At 41.4% G+C, this 19,676-nt stretch overlaps 1 protein-coding gene across 1 annotated transcript in view; it reads left to right on the top strand.

Annotated features, from left to right (window-relative positions):
• ARID4A (AT-rich interaction domain 4A) overlaps positions 1 to 19,676 on the top strand; it is a 75,126-nt gene that overhangs the window by 31,735 nt on the left and 23,715 nt on the right. Inside the window, exons 10-11 of the mRNA XM_063118181.1 lie at positions 3,565 to 3,734; positions 19,305 to 19,377. Of these exons, the coding sequence (XP_062974251.1) occupies positions 3,565 to 3,734; positions 19,305 to 19,377 (243 nt within the window). The remainder of the gene's footprint in view (positions 1 to 3,564; positions 3,735 to 19,304; positions 19,378 to 19,676) is intronic.

The following is a 19,676-nucleotide window of genomic DNA, read 5'->3' as shown; positions in this document are numbered from 1 at the left end:
AGTAGCAAAAACAGGCAGTTTTTCCTCAAAACAGCGCTTGCACTCCATTGGTTAATGCTAGTTCAATGTCAGTAGTGCTTGTGCTGAGACACCATTGGATGCTGACCAAGTCCTTTGACACAAAAATCCACTCCTGGTTTTCCCCCAAGCATTCTTTTTCCTCCATCTATTTTAGGAGAGAAATTATATTAGATGTGGCTGATGTTAGACAGTTGGGAGTGAGAAACCCTTACAGATCTGCAAATCACTTCTTTCCACCCCTGTTCTAAAGGAAGCTTACTTGGCAAGCCATAGGCAGCTTCCTGTTTGTCATGGGGACTTGTGTATTTAGGTTTTCAATATGAGAGTATTATACATTTAGGGTAAAGAATGTTATGATTGGGTAATAGTTTTTTTTTCTGTTAAAGACCTCTTGCACAGGTGGATGGGTACATAGAATATTATGCTGGCATTGCCAACAAATATACTGGTAACAAATGAACTAGTTTGGGGGCTGCATGAACGTCATGGATGCTGGATTTAGAAAGTAGAAACTTACCATATTTCTTAGATTGTAAGACGCCATCGATTGTAAGACGCACACTAATTTCAGTACCACCAACAGAAAAAAACAACCCTAAGACACACCCGCGATTCTAAGACGCACCCCGTTTTTAGAGATGTTTATATGGGGGGGGGGGGGAAGTGCGTCTTAGAATTGGAGAAATAGGGTACAACCAAACTCTTGCATGAAAAAATAACAGAGTTTTATATTGCTGAAGTATAGCTGTAGGCTTGTTCTCATACTAGCCACATTAGTGTATTGAAACAATTGACAGGGCATTCTCAAAAGCACTTAAAGTGTCACACAATCTTGTGGAACTTTTAAGACTTGGCGTACGCTTTTTATGATCCAGATTCCACTTTGTGAGGCGTTAGTATAACAGTTCTCATATTTAGTTACTTTTATGTACTAGAGATGTGAAGGCCTAGGTGGGAAATTCAGGAAAAAAGGTGGGTTTCTCCTGGTTTTGTCTCCCTCCCCCAAGAAACATGATCATTTTTTCCGGGGAATTAGAGAAATTGAACAATATTGGATTATGAAATATTTTCTTTTAGAATGATCATAGAATCATAGAATAGCAGAGTTGGAAGGGGCCGACAAGGCCATCGAGTCCAACCCCCTGCTCAATGCAGGAATCCACCCTAAAGCATCCCTGACAGATGGTTGTCCAGCTTCCTCTAGTGTGGGAGAGTCCACCACCTCCCTAGGGAACTGATTCCACCGTCGCACTGCTCTAACAGTCAGGAAGTTTTTCCTGATGTCCAGCTGGAATCTGGCTTCCTTTAACTTGAGCCCGTTATTGATGAATGAAACGTTTAAGATAAGATGCTTTCATTCTCGCAAAATGATTTCTAGACACTATATACTAGGAATATAATAAGATCAGAGATGTAAAATTTCTAAGAATTTTGATGCCATGGAGGGGAAATGTTTTTGGTTTTTTAATCCTCTCTGTAAGGTTCACAGCATTCCATTCTTTATTAAGAATTATTGATCTAATATATCAATATATCATTCTTTAAGGACACTCCAAGTCATGCTCACTTTCCCAATACATGACCAGAATCACTGTATCTTTAATATGTGAAGAAACTTTGCATTCTTGACTGTTGGGGTTTTGTTCCGAAGAGTTCCGTGTTTCTGCACTTGTTCTGGTTAGCAGTAGTCGGTGAATGTAATCCTAAAAACCACTGCTACCAAATGCAAGTGAACATCATCTGGGTTATCCTTGTATGCTATATTATTATTATTATTATTATTATTATTATTATTGTTTATGTTGAGGCATGGGTCTCTGGCACTCAGTGCCACAGTTTCTAATAACGTTCCCATTTAGGGGATGTTGCATCAGCTATAAAACTGCTGCCACCAAAATAAATTCCTATACCAGGGATGGGCAAATTGAGCCAGTCCAGGCCCAGTTTCTAGCCCTCTGGACTCTTAATATTTTTGCCATGGCACCACTGAATTTCAGCAGAGTGGGGGCAAGAAGGGTGGTAGGGGCCTCACCCAAGGCCATGGGGGGTGGGCACATGTTCCCCACCCCTGCTCTATATCTAAAACAAACCCAGTAGCAACAGAGGCATGGGATTAACACTACCATTATAGAAAACCTACAAAAATGAAAATGTTTATTAAGGGGAGTTATTTACAGAAGGGAGTAAACTGGCATTCTTCATATAATTGGCTGGGATTGCATCATCATCATCATCATTATTGTTATTATTTAGATTTATATACCGCTTAACACATTTAAAAATTCTCTCTAAGTGGTATGCTTAGTCACCATTTCTAATGAGAGCCCTCTCCAGCTAAATAAGTTCTAAATAGTTTTTTTCTTTCAGACCAGATTTCCCTAAACACCACTCTGACCAATTCCTCACAAACAGGAGCAGATGCTATACGCTAGTCTTCCTCTGTCTCCAGCTTTTCCTGCTGCTTTTGGTGTCAGAGGTTTCAGAGATGCTTGCTCAAGTTCCCAAAATGTGTTATATGTGACTTGGTTTGCTCAAAAAACTAACATGTTGGTTATATTAAATTTTAAAAAAACATAGTTAATTCAGACAATTACAAATTTACTAACTGGGTGTACTTTAAAATGTTCTTGATTTTAATGATAATTTCATGAACAAACTAAGTTACACATAAAACATTTTATGTTCCTAAAGTAACAAAGTGACTTTTGATCTGTAAAGAGCACTAAATAATTTTTCCATTTCCCCCAAATTTGTGTTTTTAACAACAAAATGTTAAAAAAAATATTCCTGACTTCCAAATCTCCAGAAATATTACGTTTCTGTGATAGACATGTGTGTGTGTGTGTGTGTGTGTGTGTGTGTGTGTGTGTGAGTGTGTGAGAGAGAGAGAGAGAGAGAGAGAAGGGCAAATCTGCTCTTCAAAAAAGCATTTAATCCATGGAAAGTTTGTTCTACTCTGAGAGGATCCATAACTCAGTGGTAGAGCACGCGCTATGCATACAGAATTTCAACAAACATTTCCAGTTAAAAGGGCCTAGGTAGCAGGGCTAGGAAAGACCTGGCCCCCAAACACTGGCAATTTGTGACCTTGGAAAATTGCTGCTATTCAAAATAGATATTACTGGACTTCTAGTCTGATTCATTTAAGTTAGCTTCATCAAACTGGAGAATTTACCCTTATATTTATTTATTTATTTATTTATTGCATTTTTATTCCACCCAATAGCCGAAGCTCCCTGGGCAGTTCATGTGGACTGCTTGGACTAGCAGATCTAGACTATTCATAATTGTGAGATAGGGGCCAACAACCATATATTCAGATCAATCTGGCAGAAGGGGGAACTTATGGATGCCCCTTCATTGTTTTAAAAGTCAGGAATCACTTTGTCATCTCCTGCTTGACAGCTGAACATTGGATTTTGAGAGGTTAACTTGAAATTTAAGATGGCTAAGCAAAGTAGCAAGGCTAGCGCAAATTGGTAATAATGCAGTTTTAATTCTTAGTACCTTGAATGTGTAAGCACGGGACGTTTTCCTCCGAAGGGTTACAAGAGGCGAGCTCCTTCTTCAGTCTGAGAGTTATACCTGCTAACTGGAAGATGGATATGCGTGAAATCTTGGAATCCTCCAGCAGTGATGAAGAAGATGGAGCAGAGGCTGGAAGTGATGATGAAGAGGAAGAAAAAGGAGAACATAAGGAGGAGGAAGTAGTGGTGAGTGTTTTAGCTTTCGTTTGGAGCAACGGGTAGCTTAGCATGCCCCAAATATAATAATGCTTCTCAAATACTAGGCTTGAAAATAACTTTAAGAAAAAAACATAGCCAGATCCTATAGATCAGGGATGGGAACCTGTGCCCTTCCAGGGGTTGTTGAACTGCCATGTCAGTACATTGGCTGTTCTGGCCGGGGATGTTGAAAGTTGTAGTCCAACATCAGGAGGGCCACAGATTCCCCACCACTGCGGTAGATACTTACATAGAAGCAAGCCCATGTATGTTCAGTTTAGTTCACTCCTAGATATGTACAGCCTTAATGGTGAAAACTAAACTGGGAAAAAAACCCCAAAATGCAGACTCCTGGTTTGTCTCTTCTCTAGCAAGCCAGAGTTTGAAACCAGGTTTTGTAGCTGGCTTCCAAATCTTGGCTTGTTAGAAGATGTGGCGCAACGTTTTCTGTAGCTATTGTGTTCCTTGTTATTGTAGCCACTCTTGCTTGCATGAGGAGCCAAGCAGGAGCTACTGGGCAGCAGGTACCAGCACACCTGCTTGTTACTAATAAGTCAAAATACTCAGCAATTCTGGTTAACTGTTTTGTGTGAATATAGCCAGTGAGTGGGACAAGTGAGGAAAACCTCTAGGTCCCATTAACTTGGGAAGCAGATCCTGCCTGCTAATAATTGGAGATGTAAGAAGGGAGAGCTCTTATCAATACCTTTTAAGAAGTGTTTTCTTGCCACTAGTGGTTTTTTTTTTAAAAAAGCTGATGTTACTGGGTGGTGATCATGTGGTCAGCAATGACGTCAGTGAGACAAGGAGGGCAAGGTTTCAATCCATCTTGTGACAGTGCCCTCACCACTCTCCTGGAAACTGAGGAAATGGACTAATAGATTTTGTAAACAGGAGAAATGGTGTTTCTTCTTCGTGGTCTCTGTGCTTCACACACACACATGGGCTCTGCGCCTGCGCAGAGCATCTTCGGGAAACTTCCATAGCTAGAGGCGTTTTAGGCGGGAACCCTCCCCCACCGTCAACTGTGCAAGTTCAACGGTTCCCGCCTTCCCCTCAGTCTCTTTCGACCGCCATTGTGCTTGCATCGTTAGGGAAGCTATAGTGAAAACTATTGAGTTCGGAGGCGTTTCTTCTATTATTTGTTCTTCAAATTTTATTCTCTCTTCTAAGTGTCAAAAAAGTCAGGAAATACTCCTGTGGACACGATACCCTGGCTCCTTTTGAGTGTGCAACATAAAAATGGTTTATTTTGTAGCATACCCTTGTGTTGTATGTCTAAGAGTAGGTTAGCCTTTACATTGGAGCTATGCTCCTCTATCCTGTGTGCTTTATTTTTTGCTTATACACCTACTGCGTAACTTTTATGCTTCCCCTCAGGATGTATGGATGGGACTTGATTCTCTCTCATGTTCTGAGATGAAACCTTTTCCCACAGTTTCCTCAAGTTGCATTATTTTATGCTCCTATGATACAGAACTAGGCAGTGTGTGCATGTGTTTGTGTGTGAAAATGATAGTGGACAAAGGAGCCAGGTAGAATGTAAAAACACATACATAGGTTCTCTCTATATACATGAATGTGTGCATGTTATATACACTCAGACACTACTATGCTGGTTGTCTGTTGCACCTTTTTGAAGCGCTGTATATTCACAGGGACTTTTCGGTTGAGCACATTTTAGTCTGGTATAGCTTTAAAACACTTGGGGCTAACGCTTCCAGCTGCACCACAAAGTTGCTGGCGGCTTGATACAGATTAAATTCATGCTAATGTGAAATATTTGTACAGTCAGATTTTGGTGCGAGCAAGTCTGAAGAACTAAAATGTAAGCCTTTCAGAAAATTAAGGCCAGAACGTCTTATTCCCAAATGCTCAAGAGTCATGGTGATGTGGGAGACCCTTTCCTGCTCCATCCAACTAGCTTGTTTGTCTTACCTGAGCATGTGTGCCTGTTACTCACCAGACTAAGAGAGAAAACAGTGGCTGTACGCAGAGACCTCATCCAGCCACAGATTGTTCTGGGCTTCAAGAATTAATTGATGTGGGTTGTGAAAGCCTTCTCAAGCCAAATAACACAAAGTGGTACTGCAAAATTTATATTACTTGCTCACACAATATTAGAAAATAATTAAAACTTCGCAGTGATGAAACTAGCATTTAAGAGGATTAGAAGCATACTAGTAATAATGGCTAGTATATTTCTTAGTAAAATTAAAGTCCTATTCTTCTCAACCAAGAAGGCAGTCATGATTAAAATCTTATAGTTACCTATCTGGCAAGCACAGTTGGCACAGCTTAGGTAACCATGTTTGGTAGGCGTCTCGTTCTTTCCCAACAGTTCAAACACCTGCTTTTTATATCCCTTATGCTGATGCCCTCATCCTAAGTTACAGACCTGGTCATACTCCTCCTCCTTGTTCTACCATTGAACCCGAGCTGTGCTGCCTCCCAATGCAGCCAGGTTTACCATAGACTTCAGAAGCTCTTTAATGAAGATGTCCCTCCTAAGCCAAGCAGCTTTTCGCTTTGGTGAAGGTGGTGGCAACCCTCTTTGCCCCATTTCCAAGAATATTTGGCTTATACTCACGTTTAGCTTTTAGCATACATAGCTAATCTGTTACTAATCATTTACAGTTAGCATACACAGATTATTAAGAACAGCACTCCTTTGAAATATAATGAATTCTTATCAATAATACATATTGCATTCATACTTTGTGACCATGGTGCTTCAAGGAGAAGTTCAGATCTCATGTAAGCGCCCTAATTGTACTCTCTAGAGTCAAATACCTCCCACTCAACCCTGTAACTTGCTCTCTTTACCTAGACAGGATCTATTCTTTCCCCCGTTACTTTATGGGCCTGTTCAGACAACACACTAAGCCATGGTTATGCCGCTAGCTCTTCTGCAGCAAACGCTTACTGAGCGTTTTTAAACCGTGGTTATGTAGCCACTATCGTTAGGAATGGTTCACATGACATGCTAAGTCATGGTTCACATGATATGCTATTCCATAATGTTTAGCTCAAGACTCTTAACCACCATGGTTTAGCACGTTGTCTGAACAAGCCCTATGTAACTTATATTGCTCATCCCAGGAGGCCAAACAATGATAAATTAACTTGGTGCCTTCTCCAGGAGTGAAGGAATCAAGCTCCAGGGTCTAATGTTATGTTCTTAACTTTTCACTCTACTTCTGCACCTAGTTTTTCTCTTCAAATAAAGCTCATCGGTTTTCTTCCATTTCAGCAGCATCTACTGAAGAAAAAAACAGTAATATTGCTCTTATAACCTGGCTTGGAAGAGATGTATGCCTCTTTATTACTATCTCATGGCTCTTTAGCTCCTTTTGACAGGTTTTCATGACTCGATATTTTTCAGCACCATAAGAAAAAGGATCCAATAAAAATTATTTGCATTGTGGTATATCTCTCCCCGCTATCCTAATTTTGTGAGAAGGGCAAAAGATTGTAGCTCAGCAGTAGACCAAAGGGAATGTTTTTAATAAATGAAGCAATACTCTATTAGTGTGAACACTAATAGTGACTTAGTGAACTGTGGGTGTTCAGTGTGGTAAGTGAAGGAGGCTACAAGAAGATTGGGTGGGAGGGATGTGGTTATTGCAGCATTTGGGTCTGAGTGCTCCTTATGTGCCTTACAATGAAAAGTTGATAAATGGAAAAATGTGCATGTGGGAATTGTATTAATAAAGCACTGGGAGGCTTTTTCCTTTCCTGACAGAGTACATTTTAATATAGATCAGCCCTCCGAAAAGTGAACTGGGACGTCCTTTTTGTCTTGCGACCCAAACTTGTCTGAAGAATTTAACTCGGATGAAACAGAGCCTCCGGTGTTAAACACCCCCTCCCCCTAACCTGTTTTTCTGGAAAACAAATATGGGATTGACTAGTGGTGGAAAAAAATAACTCTCCAGTTGCAAAATGGGAGCTTCATTTGCCTCACAGAACCCATACGGCAGGGTGTCGGAGGTCAAACATCCTGAAAAAAAACTAAATCCATCTGTTGCATTAACATATTATGTGTGTAGGACACTACCTGATTTGGAGGAGAAAGATTCAGTGTTTGATTGCAATTGGGTTTATTTTTCTATTTATTGCTCATTACATTTACATCACTACAGTGCTTGTGAGTTACCTCAATGCTTGCTTCATCTTGTACTGAACATAATCTGAGCTGTTTAAAATTTGTTGTACCTGTATAAAAACAAATTGTGTAAACCATGATTTTTTTTTTAAGAAAAGAAAGACACCTCCCCCCCAAGTGCATGGATCTTGCCAGTTCACATCTCATTCTGGCCATGAATACATGAGGCAGCCTTTAGCAAGTTACTGGCTTAACCTCAGCCCCTCCATGAGTAATGTGGGGATAGAAACATGGGGTTACCTTTTATATTGTCCTCAAAGACCTGTGACCACACCAAGAGCCTTGATAATATGATCTTTAATAAACACTGTAAAAAGAACTTGAGTCAGGGGTCCCCAGCCTTTGGGGGTCAGTCAGCCCATTTGGAACTTTGGGAGTGTGCTGTGGGTGCTCTCACAAAATGGCTACTTTTGGAGGGACTTGCCCGTTTCTAAAATGGCTACCATGTTGGGCATGACCAATAACAAAACACACCTTTCCAAGAAGGCAAAGCTACTGAGACTAAAATAAAAGTAACTTGCCGAAAAACCTAATGCAAGGCAGAAGTGCGGTCTGTGCTCAAAACACAAAAACTCCTTTAAAACCCCAGCAAAGATGGTGCTTGAGGACGGCACTTTGTCTAAAATAAGAGTCAAGAAGAGCAGGGAGGCTGGTCGGTGCCAAGAAAAGTGTCCATGGGCATATTGGAGACCCCGGAACTGAGGTTTCATTTTGCTGCCTAATGAGAAGTCCCATTTGACTATAAATGGCTGTTTTAAATTAATGGAGTTACTCTAATGTGCTCTTGGGTTGTGCTTTAGAGCTCTGAGCGTAGAGAGGGACTTCTGAGGCGGTGGCACTGACTTGCAGTTTGGGCTTCCCTGTACTTTCGGGAAAATGAGTGGTGTGTGAAAAGCTTTACCTGCTAAAATTTGCATCTGATGCTGGAGGATTTGGCCCTATTTTTAATGCCTAATTTTTGGGGGGGGCGGGGAGCTTCTGTTACTCCTCACTTGAAGGGCTGCCTCTCAATGCTGATGGGCAGTAATTATTTTCCACGGCACATTTCTGTGCTCCCATTTTCGTGGGACCTCAAAGCAAATGGGCAGATTGAACGTTGTCTTGTCCTTTCAGCTCAATCATTTCTGCTCAGTTAACATAGGAAACGCAGAGGTTTGTGTGGTGCGTTTAGGGGAGCTGTGCTTTTACTATTCTTGATTTAATCCCTCCCAAGAAAGAGCAGTCAGTCTGAAATACAAATCATGAGATAAATACCGGAGAAAGCCACAAAAGCTGTTTCTGGGGGTAGCAATGGCAAAAATGCTTTCGTCGCCAGCTGAAGCCCTTTTTATTCTCTCAATATTTTAACACTTAATTTTAACTTAAATTAAAATTTTACTGTTCTAACTCTGCATTTTAATCTTATATCAATTTTGCTGCGTGGTTTTATCCTGGTTGTGCTTTTTATACTGTATTTTGTAATTGTGCTTTTAACCTGTTGGCTGTTTTATTGTGGTTTTAATTTTTGTGAACCGCCCAGAGAGCTTCGGCTATTGGGCGGTATAAAAATGTAATAAATAAATAAATAAACAAATAAACATGACCCTTCCGCTTCAGGGAAGCGGAGCTATTTTACTTCGTAAAATCCTGCTTTTATGTGTGTTGGGGGCCAGGTTTTTAAATCCCAAGGCAAGATTTGGGCGAAAGGGGCAGGAAACAAATCTTAAGAAGAATTTGGGGTTGGGTGGGGGGAACCACAGTTGGACTTTGTGAGCGTTTGTGCACCATAACATGGAAGGAGGAGCCTCTTTAAAACAGAAAAATGAAGGGAAACTTGGATGGGTTAAAGTACAATGTTGTCTCCCTTTCACTTCCCCCTTGTCGTCTGTGGTCTTGGAAGCCTGGAAACAGAATGGCTGTTCATGCTTAGAGGCTGCCTACGGGGTTGCCATAGCGATGCACTGTTGGTTCCCACTGAGCATGCTCAGGAAAGAGGGGAAGATTTAGCAGAGTCTTGGCAGGCTGCCCGGGGAGGCTTTACCAGATGCTTTGAAATGGGCTGTCTCTTTCTTTTCCTTTCATGTAATGTCTGATGATGATGATGACTTTTATTATTATTACTATTATTATTACTATTATTATTTTTTAAAAAAATATGGAAGAGAATGTAAGCCATGCTGCATAGCGGTGGATTCTGTGCAGCCAGCAGAGAAAAAGGGACGCAAATATTTGCAAGCGAGGCTGAAGTGCGTCCAGGCGCCCGTGTGCAGATTTAGGTAGAAAAAAAGCAAAATAGAACCATTTTACACTTGGGAGAAAATGCAGCACCTGGGTAAGGACTCCTTGCGCGTTCAAGTCCGTGGCATTAACCATTTTGACCACTCTGCATGTGGGTTTTGAGGGGTGGGTGGGCAGGGCTTTAGATTTTATAAGTTTCTGAGCTTTTCTTTTCTTCCTTTTCCCTCCCCCCTCCACCCGCAGCAATGTAGCGATGCATGTAATCCTTTCCCCCTCTTCCCCCCCCTTGCAAAAAAACCCCCCAAAAAACCCCAAAAGACAATTAAAATCTATTTATAGATTTTCCTGTGCCATAAAAGAAGGGCTTTTTAACAAAATGGAGTCACTTTCCATGCAAACATGCTAATACTGAGCAAAGTGTAAGAGCTTGATCGTTTGTGGAATGTGGAATCTCTCTCTTCCCCCTCCCCCTGCCTCATGTTGTTATACACAGCGAATAGGCCACATTTTGCAGGGTGTGAACTGTTGCTGGCAGCTCTGTCTTTTTCTTTTTTTTTTGTATTAGCTTCTGTAAATATACCGTCCTTGCAGGTAAGTGGATATTGAAGGAGTGTCTGGGTAATTTTTTTTTTTCCTTTTGCATGTCGTTCCTTGCAGCTCATACTTTGCTCCAAGGAGCTTCTATCTTTCAAACAAAAGAAGAGGGGGGAGGGGGGGAGCTTCGTTTTCAGTAAAAAAAACCCCAACCCAACACAAAATAAAGATGGCATTCCTGTGGATTTTTTCAGACCTAGTTAGGAATATAATCAACTGTTGGTGAAGACGGGAAGGTAAAGTACACGAGAAAGGGAGGACGACAGGGGAAATGGCAGAGTCTATTGTTTCATGTGGCAGTCAAGATTCTTTCTGCAGAAAGGACTGTAAGATGTATGTAGATGGTAGGGTACTGCTACTTGCAATTAATGCTGTCAGCAGAAAACAGTCAAACTGAATCATTAAGTTAAAATATTTATTTTAAAATTCTTAAGCATAAGGCAGTCACTCCCCCCACCCCATTTTTGCTGAAGGGAATATTCAGCTTTTGGTTAGGGGGGTTGGTCAGATTCCCCCCCCCTCTCTCTAGGGGTTTGCTTCATAAGCAAAATGCAGTCCTGAGCAAACTGATAAGTAGATGCATTTCTTTGTCTTTTTTGTGTGAAATGGAATGCCTTTTTCGTTTTGTATTTTAAAATAATGGGGTGGAGTTCTTTCCCAATCAGGTTGTAAAATTATCTGAACCTGCCTTTGTGCTGAGATTTTGTCATTTGGCTTTTGCTGTGCAGATTTTGCTGTGCTGTGGACCCTGGGAATGGCAGGCCACCTCAAAGAGAAATGACACACAGGGCCCAATCCACCAAATCACTGCTTCACTCATTCCAGTAGAGCTTATGAGAGGCTCCAACCCATGTCCTATTGAAATGTATAGAGCTTGTGTAGTAGCAGGGCTTGGTGGTAAAACACACACAGGAAACTGATTAAATCAGGTCGGATAAATTTTAAAAGGTCTATTGAATTGTGCAATAACTGGGTTGAAACTTAGGACTTTTTGCTTACAGGGAAACTGTCTTAATGGCACCTGTAGCAACTTGGCATTATGTCTCTTATGTGAGGTGACTTGCAAAAGCTGTGCTTGCAGGAAGCCCAATGTGGCTTTGCCACTGCCTTTCCAAAGCGTAGTGTGTGTCACTGCCATGTGCAACAGTGCATCAAGGTACCAATATCCAGACAACCAGGCTCATTTTTTTTCTTTCATCCCAAACTAGTGCATGTTAATCCTGATCTTTAATGAGTTGCTTTTGAGTAACAATTGAAAGCTTTCATGCTGAGATTTTATCAGTTTTGGAAGCTATTCCAATTATTCTCCTGCGCCTTTCACTTAAGCTCAAATCCATACCTCTTCCATTCCCCAGAGTCTGGACTGCTGATTTCAGATATGGCCAAATAACACCCCCCCTGCCCTTGAAACAAAAGTCAGGTCTACCCATCACTCTGTAAAATAACAGTAGGCACCTTTGCTACTGTCCTTGGACCTCTAGTTTCTCTAAAATGGGATAAGTGAATTATGGAGGTTCAAAAGGCTTTTATTCTGAGGAGGTAAAGGCACTGCTGGCTCATGCAGACCAAAAGCTGCCATGCCATCTTTTCCCCAGACTGCTTTGGGGTTGGTTCCCTTCTCATTGTACAGAATGGTTTGTTGGAGTTCTCATCTAGGCACGGGTAGGTATTAATTTCAGTTCCTAAGAGCTGGCTTTCAGCATCATGGAAACACTGTATATCTTAGGACTGAAAACCTAAAATTTCTGTGGATGATTGATAGCTTCTCATGTTGCTCGTACTACAAGATTGTTCTCATCGAAGTGGCCTTGAGCGATCAAATCGTTACCTAAAAGTGCTTATAGCTCTTGGTGCAAAATGTGGGTTCAGTTAACATAAAGCATTTTAAAGGGTATGTAAGAATTTCATGCTTTAAAATTTGTTAAAACCTTGTAAACATGAAATTAATCTAGGGGCTATATCTGCTTTTGACTGAACATCTTTTCAGTGCTCCTGTCTGACTGACAACATCTATATCTGCTGCAGCATAATTACAATATCCATTTGACTCTTATGTCCTTGTTAGGAGGTTTTTTGTAGGCACATTTATTGTTGAGGTTTTCCCTGCATTGAACATGTTTGCTTCTCCAGCAATTTCATAATAATTTGGTCAAGTAATGCAATAACAGAAAAACACATTTATGCCCTTTTAGCTTATTTAAAATGCAAAACCTGAATGTTAACCTTTCCAGTATGTTCGAACACGTCAGTGCTTACACAGTATGGTAACTTCAGCTGCTATTATAAATGTTTTACATAAATGGTATATACTCATATAGTCTTGCTAAATATAGTTCTTCCTTTGGGGCTATAAACAAGATGGAGGGATTTCAGTCATCTGCACATAGGATGTGTAGTCTCCTGCTTATCCTCCTCTGAAAAATAATACACTGTATTACGTATTGTTAGAATTTAGAGCTCTTTCATTGCCAAAAGCAAAAGGCAGAATTGTTGCTTAGTGCTCTAATATTCCTTTAGAATTTAGCTGTGATTTCAGTGGATGTCAGCTGTGCTTTACTTCCTTTCTCACTGTTAAAACCATTTTTTAAAAAATGTAATCACTGAATTCCAGAAGTTCTTTAGTAAAACCCAGTGGCTTAAATATGTAAAGTAACATGATAAATTGCTATTTCAATATTTTACTTTATGCATGGAGCAAGGTCTGTAACGTTGATAGATTAGACCAGTGGTCTCCGATCTTTTTGGCACCAGGGATCGGTTTCATGGAAGACAATTTTTCCATGGACCGGGGGGGGGGGCATTGAGGGGATGGTTTTGGGAAGCCCCCTGACCCCACCCACCCCACTCCAGCGTCCTGGCTTCACTTCAGCTGGGTGGGCGCCCAGCCGAAGCTAAGCCAGGACGCTGGGGCGGGCGGGCGGCTTCGGAACGGCGCGCCCGGAAGTTGCTCTCCCAGAGCAGCTTCCGGCTGGGTGTGCCGTTCCGAAACCACCCCACCCCATCCCAGTGTCCTGGCTTCGCTTCAGCTGGGCAGGCGAGATGGCGCCCCCCCCCCCAGTACCCTGGGGTGGGGTGTGTGAAAGCAGCTCACCTACGCGGCCCGTTTCCTAACAGGCCACAGACCAGTACCAGTCCGTGGCCCGGGGGTTGGGGACCCCTGGATTAGACTAGAAGGAAAATGTAACAATTTCTCATTACCTATGTCCGAGCTATTGTGATCGTACTTGTGGAAATAATAATATAATTAAGCTTATATTATTTTTAAAATGCAGGAAAAGGCATAAGGCATCATTTTGGGAAGCAAAGGTATAAGACATCTTTTGGAGAAGAAACAACCCCATCACTTAAAACCACATCAGAGAGTAACACTGAATTCATTTGGTTGCTAATAGATTTCTAAATGCATAGCTTCCAAAAAAAGCAACTATAAATCTGCTTCTCCAATATATATTTACCTTAACGCTTAATAGGCTCTGTGGAATCATCTGATGCGGTATTTTCGGTGCCAAATGAAGACCTTATATTCTTTTAAAAATCTGTGATCCTAAAATCTGGCTTTTTATCCCATTTCTTGTACAGTAGACCACTAGTTCTGGGGGGAAAATATGCTTACTGCTTTAATGATTTTTAAAAAGTGACTTTATCTTTGTGAACTGTCCAGCTGGGCAGCCAACAATACCACAATAAGTAAAATATGCGTAGCTTTGTCATTTATAAATTAAGAGGTTTACGGCTGTGGTGTTTTCCCAGTGCTCCCCAGAGATATTGGAGATCAAACTTGGGTAAAGCGTATGACCTAGCAGCGAACTATCCCTTTCTTGTCCAGTCTCTTCCTGTATGATATAGGTCAAATCACCAAAGGGCACATATTCAGAAATGTGTATGCACTGGCTTTTACTGGAAGCAATGGAAACCTCAAATGACTTTTAGAGGGTTGCCTGTTGCTGTCATTGGATCACTTTGACTTAATATTTATCCTTTAAAGTTCTGCTCAGTTACGCCTGCAAACTTTCATGTGTTCAGAAGACACATTAAACCACGGCTTTAACCATAGTAGTTAAACCAGAAAGCCGGGGCATGTTCAGAAGACACCTTAAACCACGGCTTTAACCACTGTGATTAAGGCTTTTTGCCGTAGTCACTGTGGTTAAAGCCGTGGTTTAAGGTGTTTTCTGAATGGGGCCATAAAGTAGTGAACATTTTAATGTGACTCTTTTAAAAAAAGGAAAAAAAATAGCATGAAGGCTGGTAAGCTGTTCATAAACAAAACACAAAATCTATAGAATTCATACGATGCTACTGAAGCATTCTGAGAAATAAGTGCTAAGCAAGATGGCCACTGCAATATTGGAATAAGTATGTTTGCTTCTTCTTTCTTTTTCCAGAAATGTGATGAAAAATATGAACAGACTGACTGGCCTTAATAATGCCAACAACAAGTTTTATGGCACCTTAAAGACTAACACATTTATTGTGGCATAAGCTTTTGTGGAATCATAGAATCATAAACCTTCTCCTCATCTCTCATTCTCTCTTACTGTCAATGATGTTACGCTTACAAGGAAGCTCGTAGCCTTGGCTTTATATTTGACTCCTCGCTCTCCTTTATTCCTCATATTGAGGCAGTAGCTAAATCTTGTCTTTTTTTCCTGTATAATATTGCCAGGATTCGATCATTTTTGTCTTTCTCTTCTGCCGAGACGCTTGTTCATGCGCTGGTTATTTCACGGTTGGACTACTGCAACCTTCTTCTCTCTGGCCTTCCTTCTTCTCACATCAGTCCGTTGGTTTCTGTTCACCACTCTGCCGCAAAGATCATCTTCTTGGCTCGCCGCTCTGACCATGTTACTCTGCTTCTGAAATCTCTTCATTGGCTTCCAATTCACTTCAGAATCCAATATAAACTTCTCCTGTTAACCTTCAAAGCTTTTCACGGTCTAGCTCCTTCCTATCTCTCCTCTCTCATCTCACACTATTGCCCCACTCGTGCTCTTCGCTCCTCTGATGCCATGTTTCTCGCCTGCCCAAGGGCCTCTACTTCCCTTGCTCGGCTTCATCCATTTTCTTCTGCTGCCCCTTACGCCTGGAACGCTCTTCCAGAACATTTGAGAACTACAAGTTCAATCGCAGCTTTTAAAGCTCAACTAAAAACTTTTCTTTTTCCTAAAGCTTTTAAAACTTGATGTTGTGCGGACTTTATACTGTTAGTTTTACCCTACCCTGTGCCTGCTTACCCTACCCTGTGCCTGTTGGCATTTTCTTCCCCTCCTTATTGTTTTACTATGATTTTATTAGATTGTAAGCCTATGCGGCAGAGCCTTGCTATTTACTGTTTTACTCTGTACAGCACCATGTACATTGATGGTGCTATATAAATAAATAATAATAATAATAATAATCATAGAATAGTAGAGTTGGAAGGGGCCTACAAGGCCGAGTCCAACCCCCTGCTCAATGCAGGAATCTACCCTAAAGCATCCCTGACAGATGGCTGTCCAGCTGCCTCTTGAAGGCCTCTAGTGTGGGAGAGCCCACAACCTCACCAGGCAACTGATTCCATTGTCACACTGCTCTAACAGTTAGGAAGTTTTTCCTGATGTCCAGATGGAATCTGGCTTCCTTTAACTTGAGCCCGTTATTCCCGTGTCCTGCACTCTGGGAGGATCGAGAAGAGATCCTGGCCCTCCTCTGTGTGGCAACCTTTTAAGTATTTGAAGAGTGCTGTCATGTCTCCCCTCAATCTTCTCTTCTCCAGGCTAAACATGCCCAGTTCTTTCAGTCTCTCTATCTATCTAGATGACACTATCTAGTTCATCATAAGCATGAAGCTTTAACTTTCAATAGGCAGGTTTTTATACACATGCTAGGTCAGGGGAGTTGGGGTATGTAAACTGTTAGGGGGAATTGAAATATAAAAAATACAGGCAATGATAATTATCTTAGCAACAATGAAGACTTACGGCACCTTAAAGGCTAAAAATTATACTGGCATAATCTTTCATGGACTCTGTCCACTTCATCAGACTTCATGCATCTGATGTAGTGGACAGTGTCCATGAAAGCTTATGTCAGAATAAGTATGTTAGTCTTTAAGGTGCCATAGGACTTGATTGTTTTTCTGCAACGGACTAACACAGGTATCCCTCAGGAAAGAATTACCTTAGTTCCCACTCACAAAACTTTGCTGGGCGATAACACAGACCTCATTGCAATGATGAGCTGATTAATGTATGTAGTGTGGTTTTTTATTTTAAAAAAAACCCTTGTCATGATTCAAATCGAATTGAACCTCTTGATGAAGTGTACTTCCGCAATTTCACGTTGATCTCTGTCTTTGATATTCCTTTGTTCAAGAATAGCCACTTGAGGCCATTGGCAGAGGGCCTGTTTGCACGACAACCCATGGGCTGTCGGGGATGAGCAGGAGAGAGCTAACTCACGGCCTGCAGCAGTCCTCACGCTTCCGCTTTTACGCAGCGGTCGGCTCTTTTGTAGGTTTGTTGAGTGTAATGTGCGCACCTGGGCTGCTGGATTGTGTAGGGTCTAAACAAACCTGTGGTTAACCCATTGTTCTTTTACATAGCCTGTTCATCCTAGGTAGAATGCAGTAAGGCACTGCTGGCAAATGATGGCATATATCACATTGGAAGATGAACAGGTATATGAATCTCCGATGTTGTCCTGTAATAATATTGCCTGAGTAAATAACGTTGGTACCCAAATATTCCCCTAGCAAAGGTTGGGTTGACAGTCAAGGCAAAAATAATTTATTTTCATTTCAGGATGTGAAATGCCTTTGACACTTAGGAAAATCACTATAATAAATATGGAAGAATAATAATTGTTAAATATTTCTTGAGGAGAATCTTGTCAACAGAAATGCTGTTTCTGTTGAGTATGCAAGGCCACAATTTGCAGGATGTCTGGAGGGGAAAATACACTCCCCCTCCCCACCCCCGAAGGTATAAAAATCTCTATTCCAAAAATATTTTTGTCACTTCTAATGCTGACTGGGGTTCTCAGGGGTCCATTTTTCCCCTGGGCATGTTGATCTAAAAGTGACTCAGAACTTTTTAGTGGGAAAAGTGATTTTTCACGTACACAGTGCCTAAGATTATTAGATAATCCCAGATATTGTAGCTCCCCCAGAATCTGGCCTCTGGTTAGGATGCCCCCACCACCACCTTCAAGAAAGCTATATTGATGACACATTCTGCTAAAATGCAGGCATCTGTATGAAAGGAGTGATGTTGTAGTTAGAATGCCAGACTAGGACTAGGGAGACCAACATTAAGTCCACCTCAGCCATGAAGCCTACTGGGTGCCCTGGGCCCTGTCCCTTTTCAGCCTAGTCTTCTTCCGTAGGATGGTTATGAGAACAAATGGGAGGGGATATACACAGTTCTGAGCTTGGCAGAAGGGTCAGGGCAAATAATAAGAATTCAGCATCTTCCCTGCATAGGTGTAACCTTACAGCAGAATTTGTTTGCCATGCTTTGATGGAACTTTGAAACGCATAGCTATTTACTGTTTTACTCTGTACAGCACCATGTACATTGATGGTGCTATATAAATAAATAAATAATAATAATAATAATAATAATAATAATAATAATAATAGCACATATGCCTCAGAATTGAAAGTTTGTTCCTTTGCATTTTTATCACTCGCTCCTGATAGTGAACTTGGGTAGTGAATGCCAGCAGAAATGGAGCCAAGGCAGGGCCACTGAGAAACAGGGATGTCTTGCCATGCTCAGGGAACACCGACATTTGCAGAAGGCGTCGAAAAATCTTAAGCGAAGGGAGTTGGTTCAGTAGTCACGGAATGCTGCTGAGTTATCAGTTGGAAGAGACACTGCGGGAAAGAGTGGAATACCCTGTTTGAGCCCTTTTAGCTTTCAGCAGCCTTCCTCAACCTAATGCCCTCCAGATGTGATAAACTACAACCCCCATCAACCCTAGCCAACATGGTTAGCTGGCTGGGTATTTGGGAGTTGTAGTCAAACACATCTGAAAGGCTCCAGGTTGGAGTAGGCTGGCTTACCCGCAGGAGGACATAGCTGATGGGCAGGACCCCTGAACAGGAGCACTTTTCGCAGGAAGGTGAAAATACACGGCCCACACTCTGGCTAGAAGGTGAGCATGGAACATTTACAGTTCTATGTCTTTTTCAATGGAAAAACTGACCACAGTTTAAGGATTCTAATGAACACCTAGTTTCAGCTTAATGCAATAGTGTTCTAGTTACAGGACAATGGCCTCTTGGGGCTGAGGTCAACCTTTAGCTTCCTTACAGAATGCAGCCTGAGCACTTTTATTTAACTGGAGCTCCAGACCCTGTCAGTCTTCATCAGATAGCAGCACGGAAGATGCTTTCTCTCAAGTTGCTCGGATACCACATTACGTATTTTAGTGAATAGGTTCCTCCTAACTTTTTACCATTTATTTATTTTTACAGGTTTGAAATGTGTCAAACGCAGCTCTCCAAATACAAATGCTTAGGGTGCTGCAATTAAGGCACATTTGTATCTTTTAAAAGCGTTTAAATGTCTCTTTCTCTTTTTTAATTTTGACAGCCTGAGGAAGAGCTTGATCCTGAAGAGAGGGACAATTTCCTCCAACAGCTTTACAAGTTTATGGAAGACAGAGGTAACAATTCTTCACTGGGCCAGGAAGAAAGAAGTTGAAACAGATGTGGAACTATATTTGATCAGTGCTGTATCTCTCTGCGCTGAGAGTTTGTGAAGTGCTCTGAATGCTGTACAGCTAGCCACATCGCTATGCACACTTACCTGAGAGTAAATTCCATAGGACTTGGTGGCATTTACTTCTGAGCAAACATGCATAGAATTAGGCTGTACTTCATAAATGCCAAGCATTACCATCGCCTAAAACTCATCAAATATAAAATACGTGTGTCACAATAAAGCATGAAAAGCAGCATTTAT

The sequence above is a fragment of the Elgaria multicarinata genome, chromosome 2 (assembly GCF_023053635.1).
Source record: "Elgaria multicarinata webbii isolate HBS135686 ecotype San Diego chromosome 2, rElgMul1.1.pri, whole genome shotgun sequence".
Taxonomy (NCBI): Eukaryota; Metazoa; Chordata; class Lepidosauria; order Squamata; family Anguidae; genus Elgaria; species Elgaria multicarinata.
Note: the sequence above shows the minus strand (reverse complement) of the source record. Positions and strands in the feature narration are given on the sequence as shown.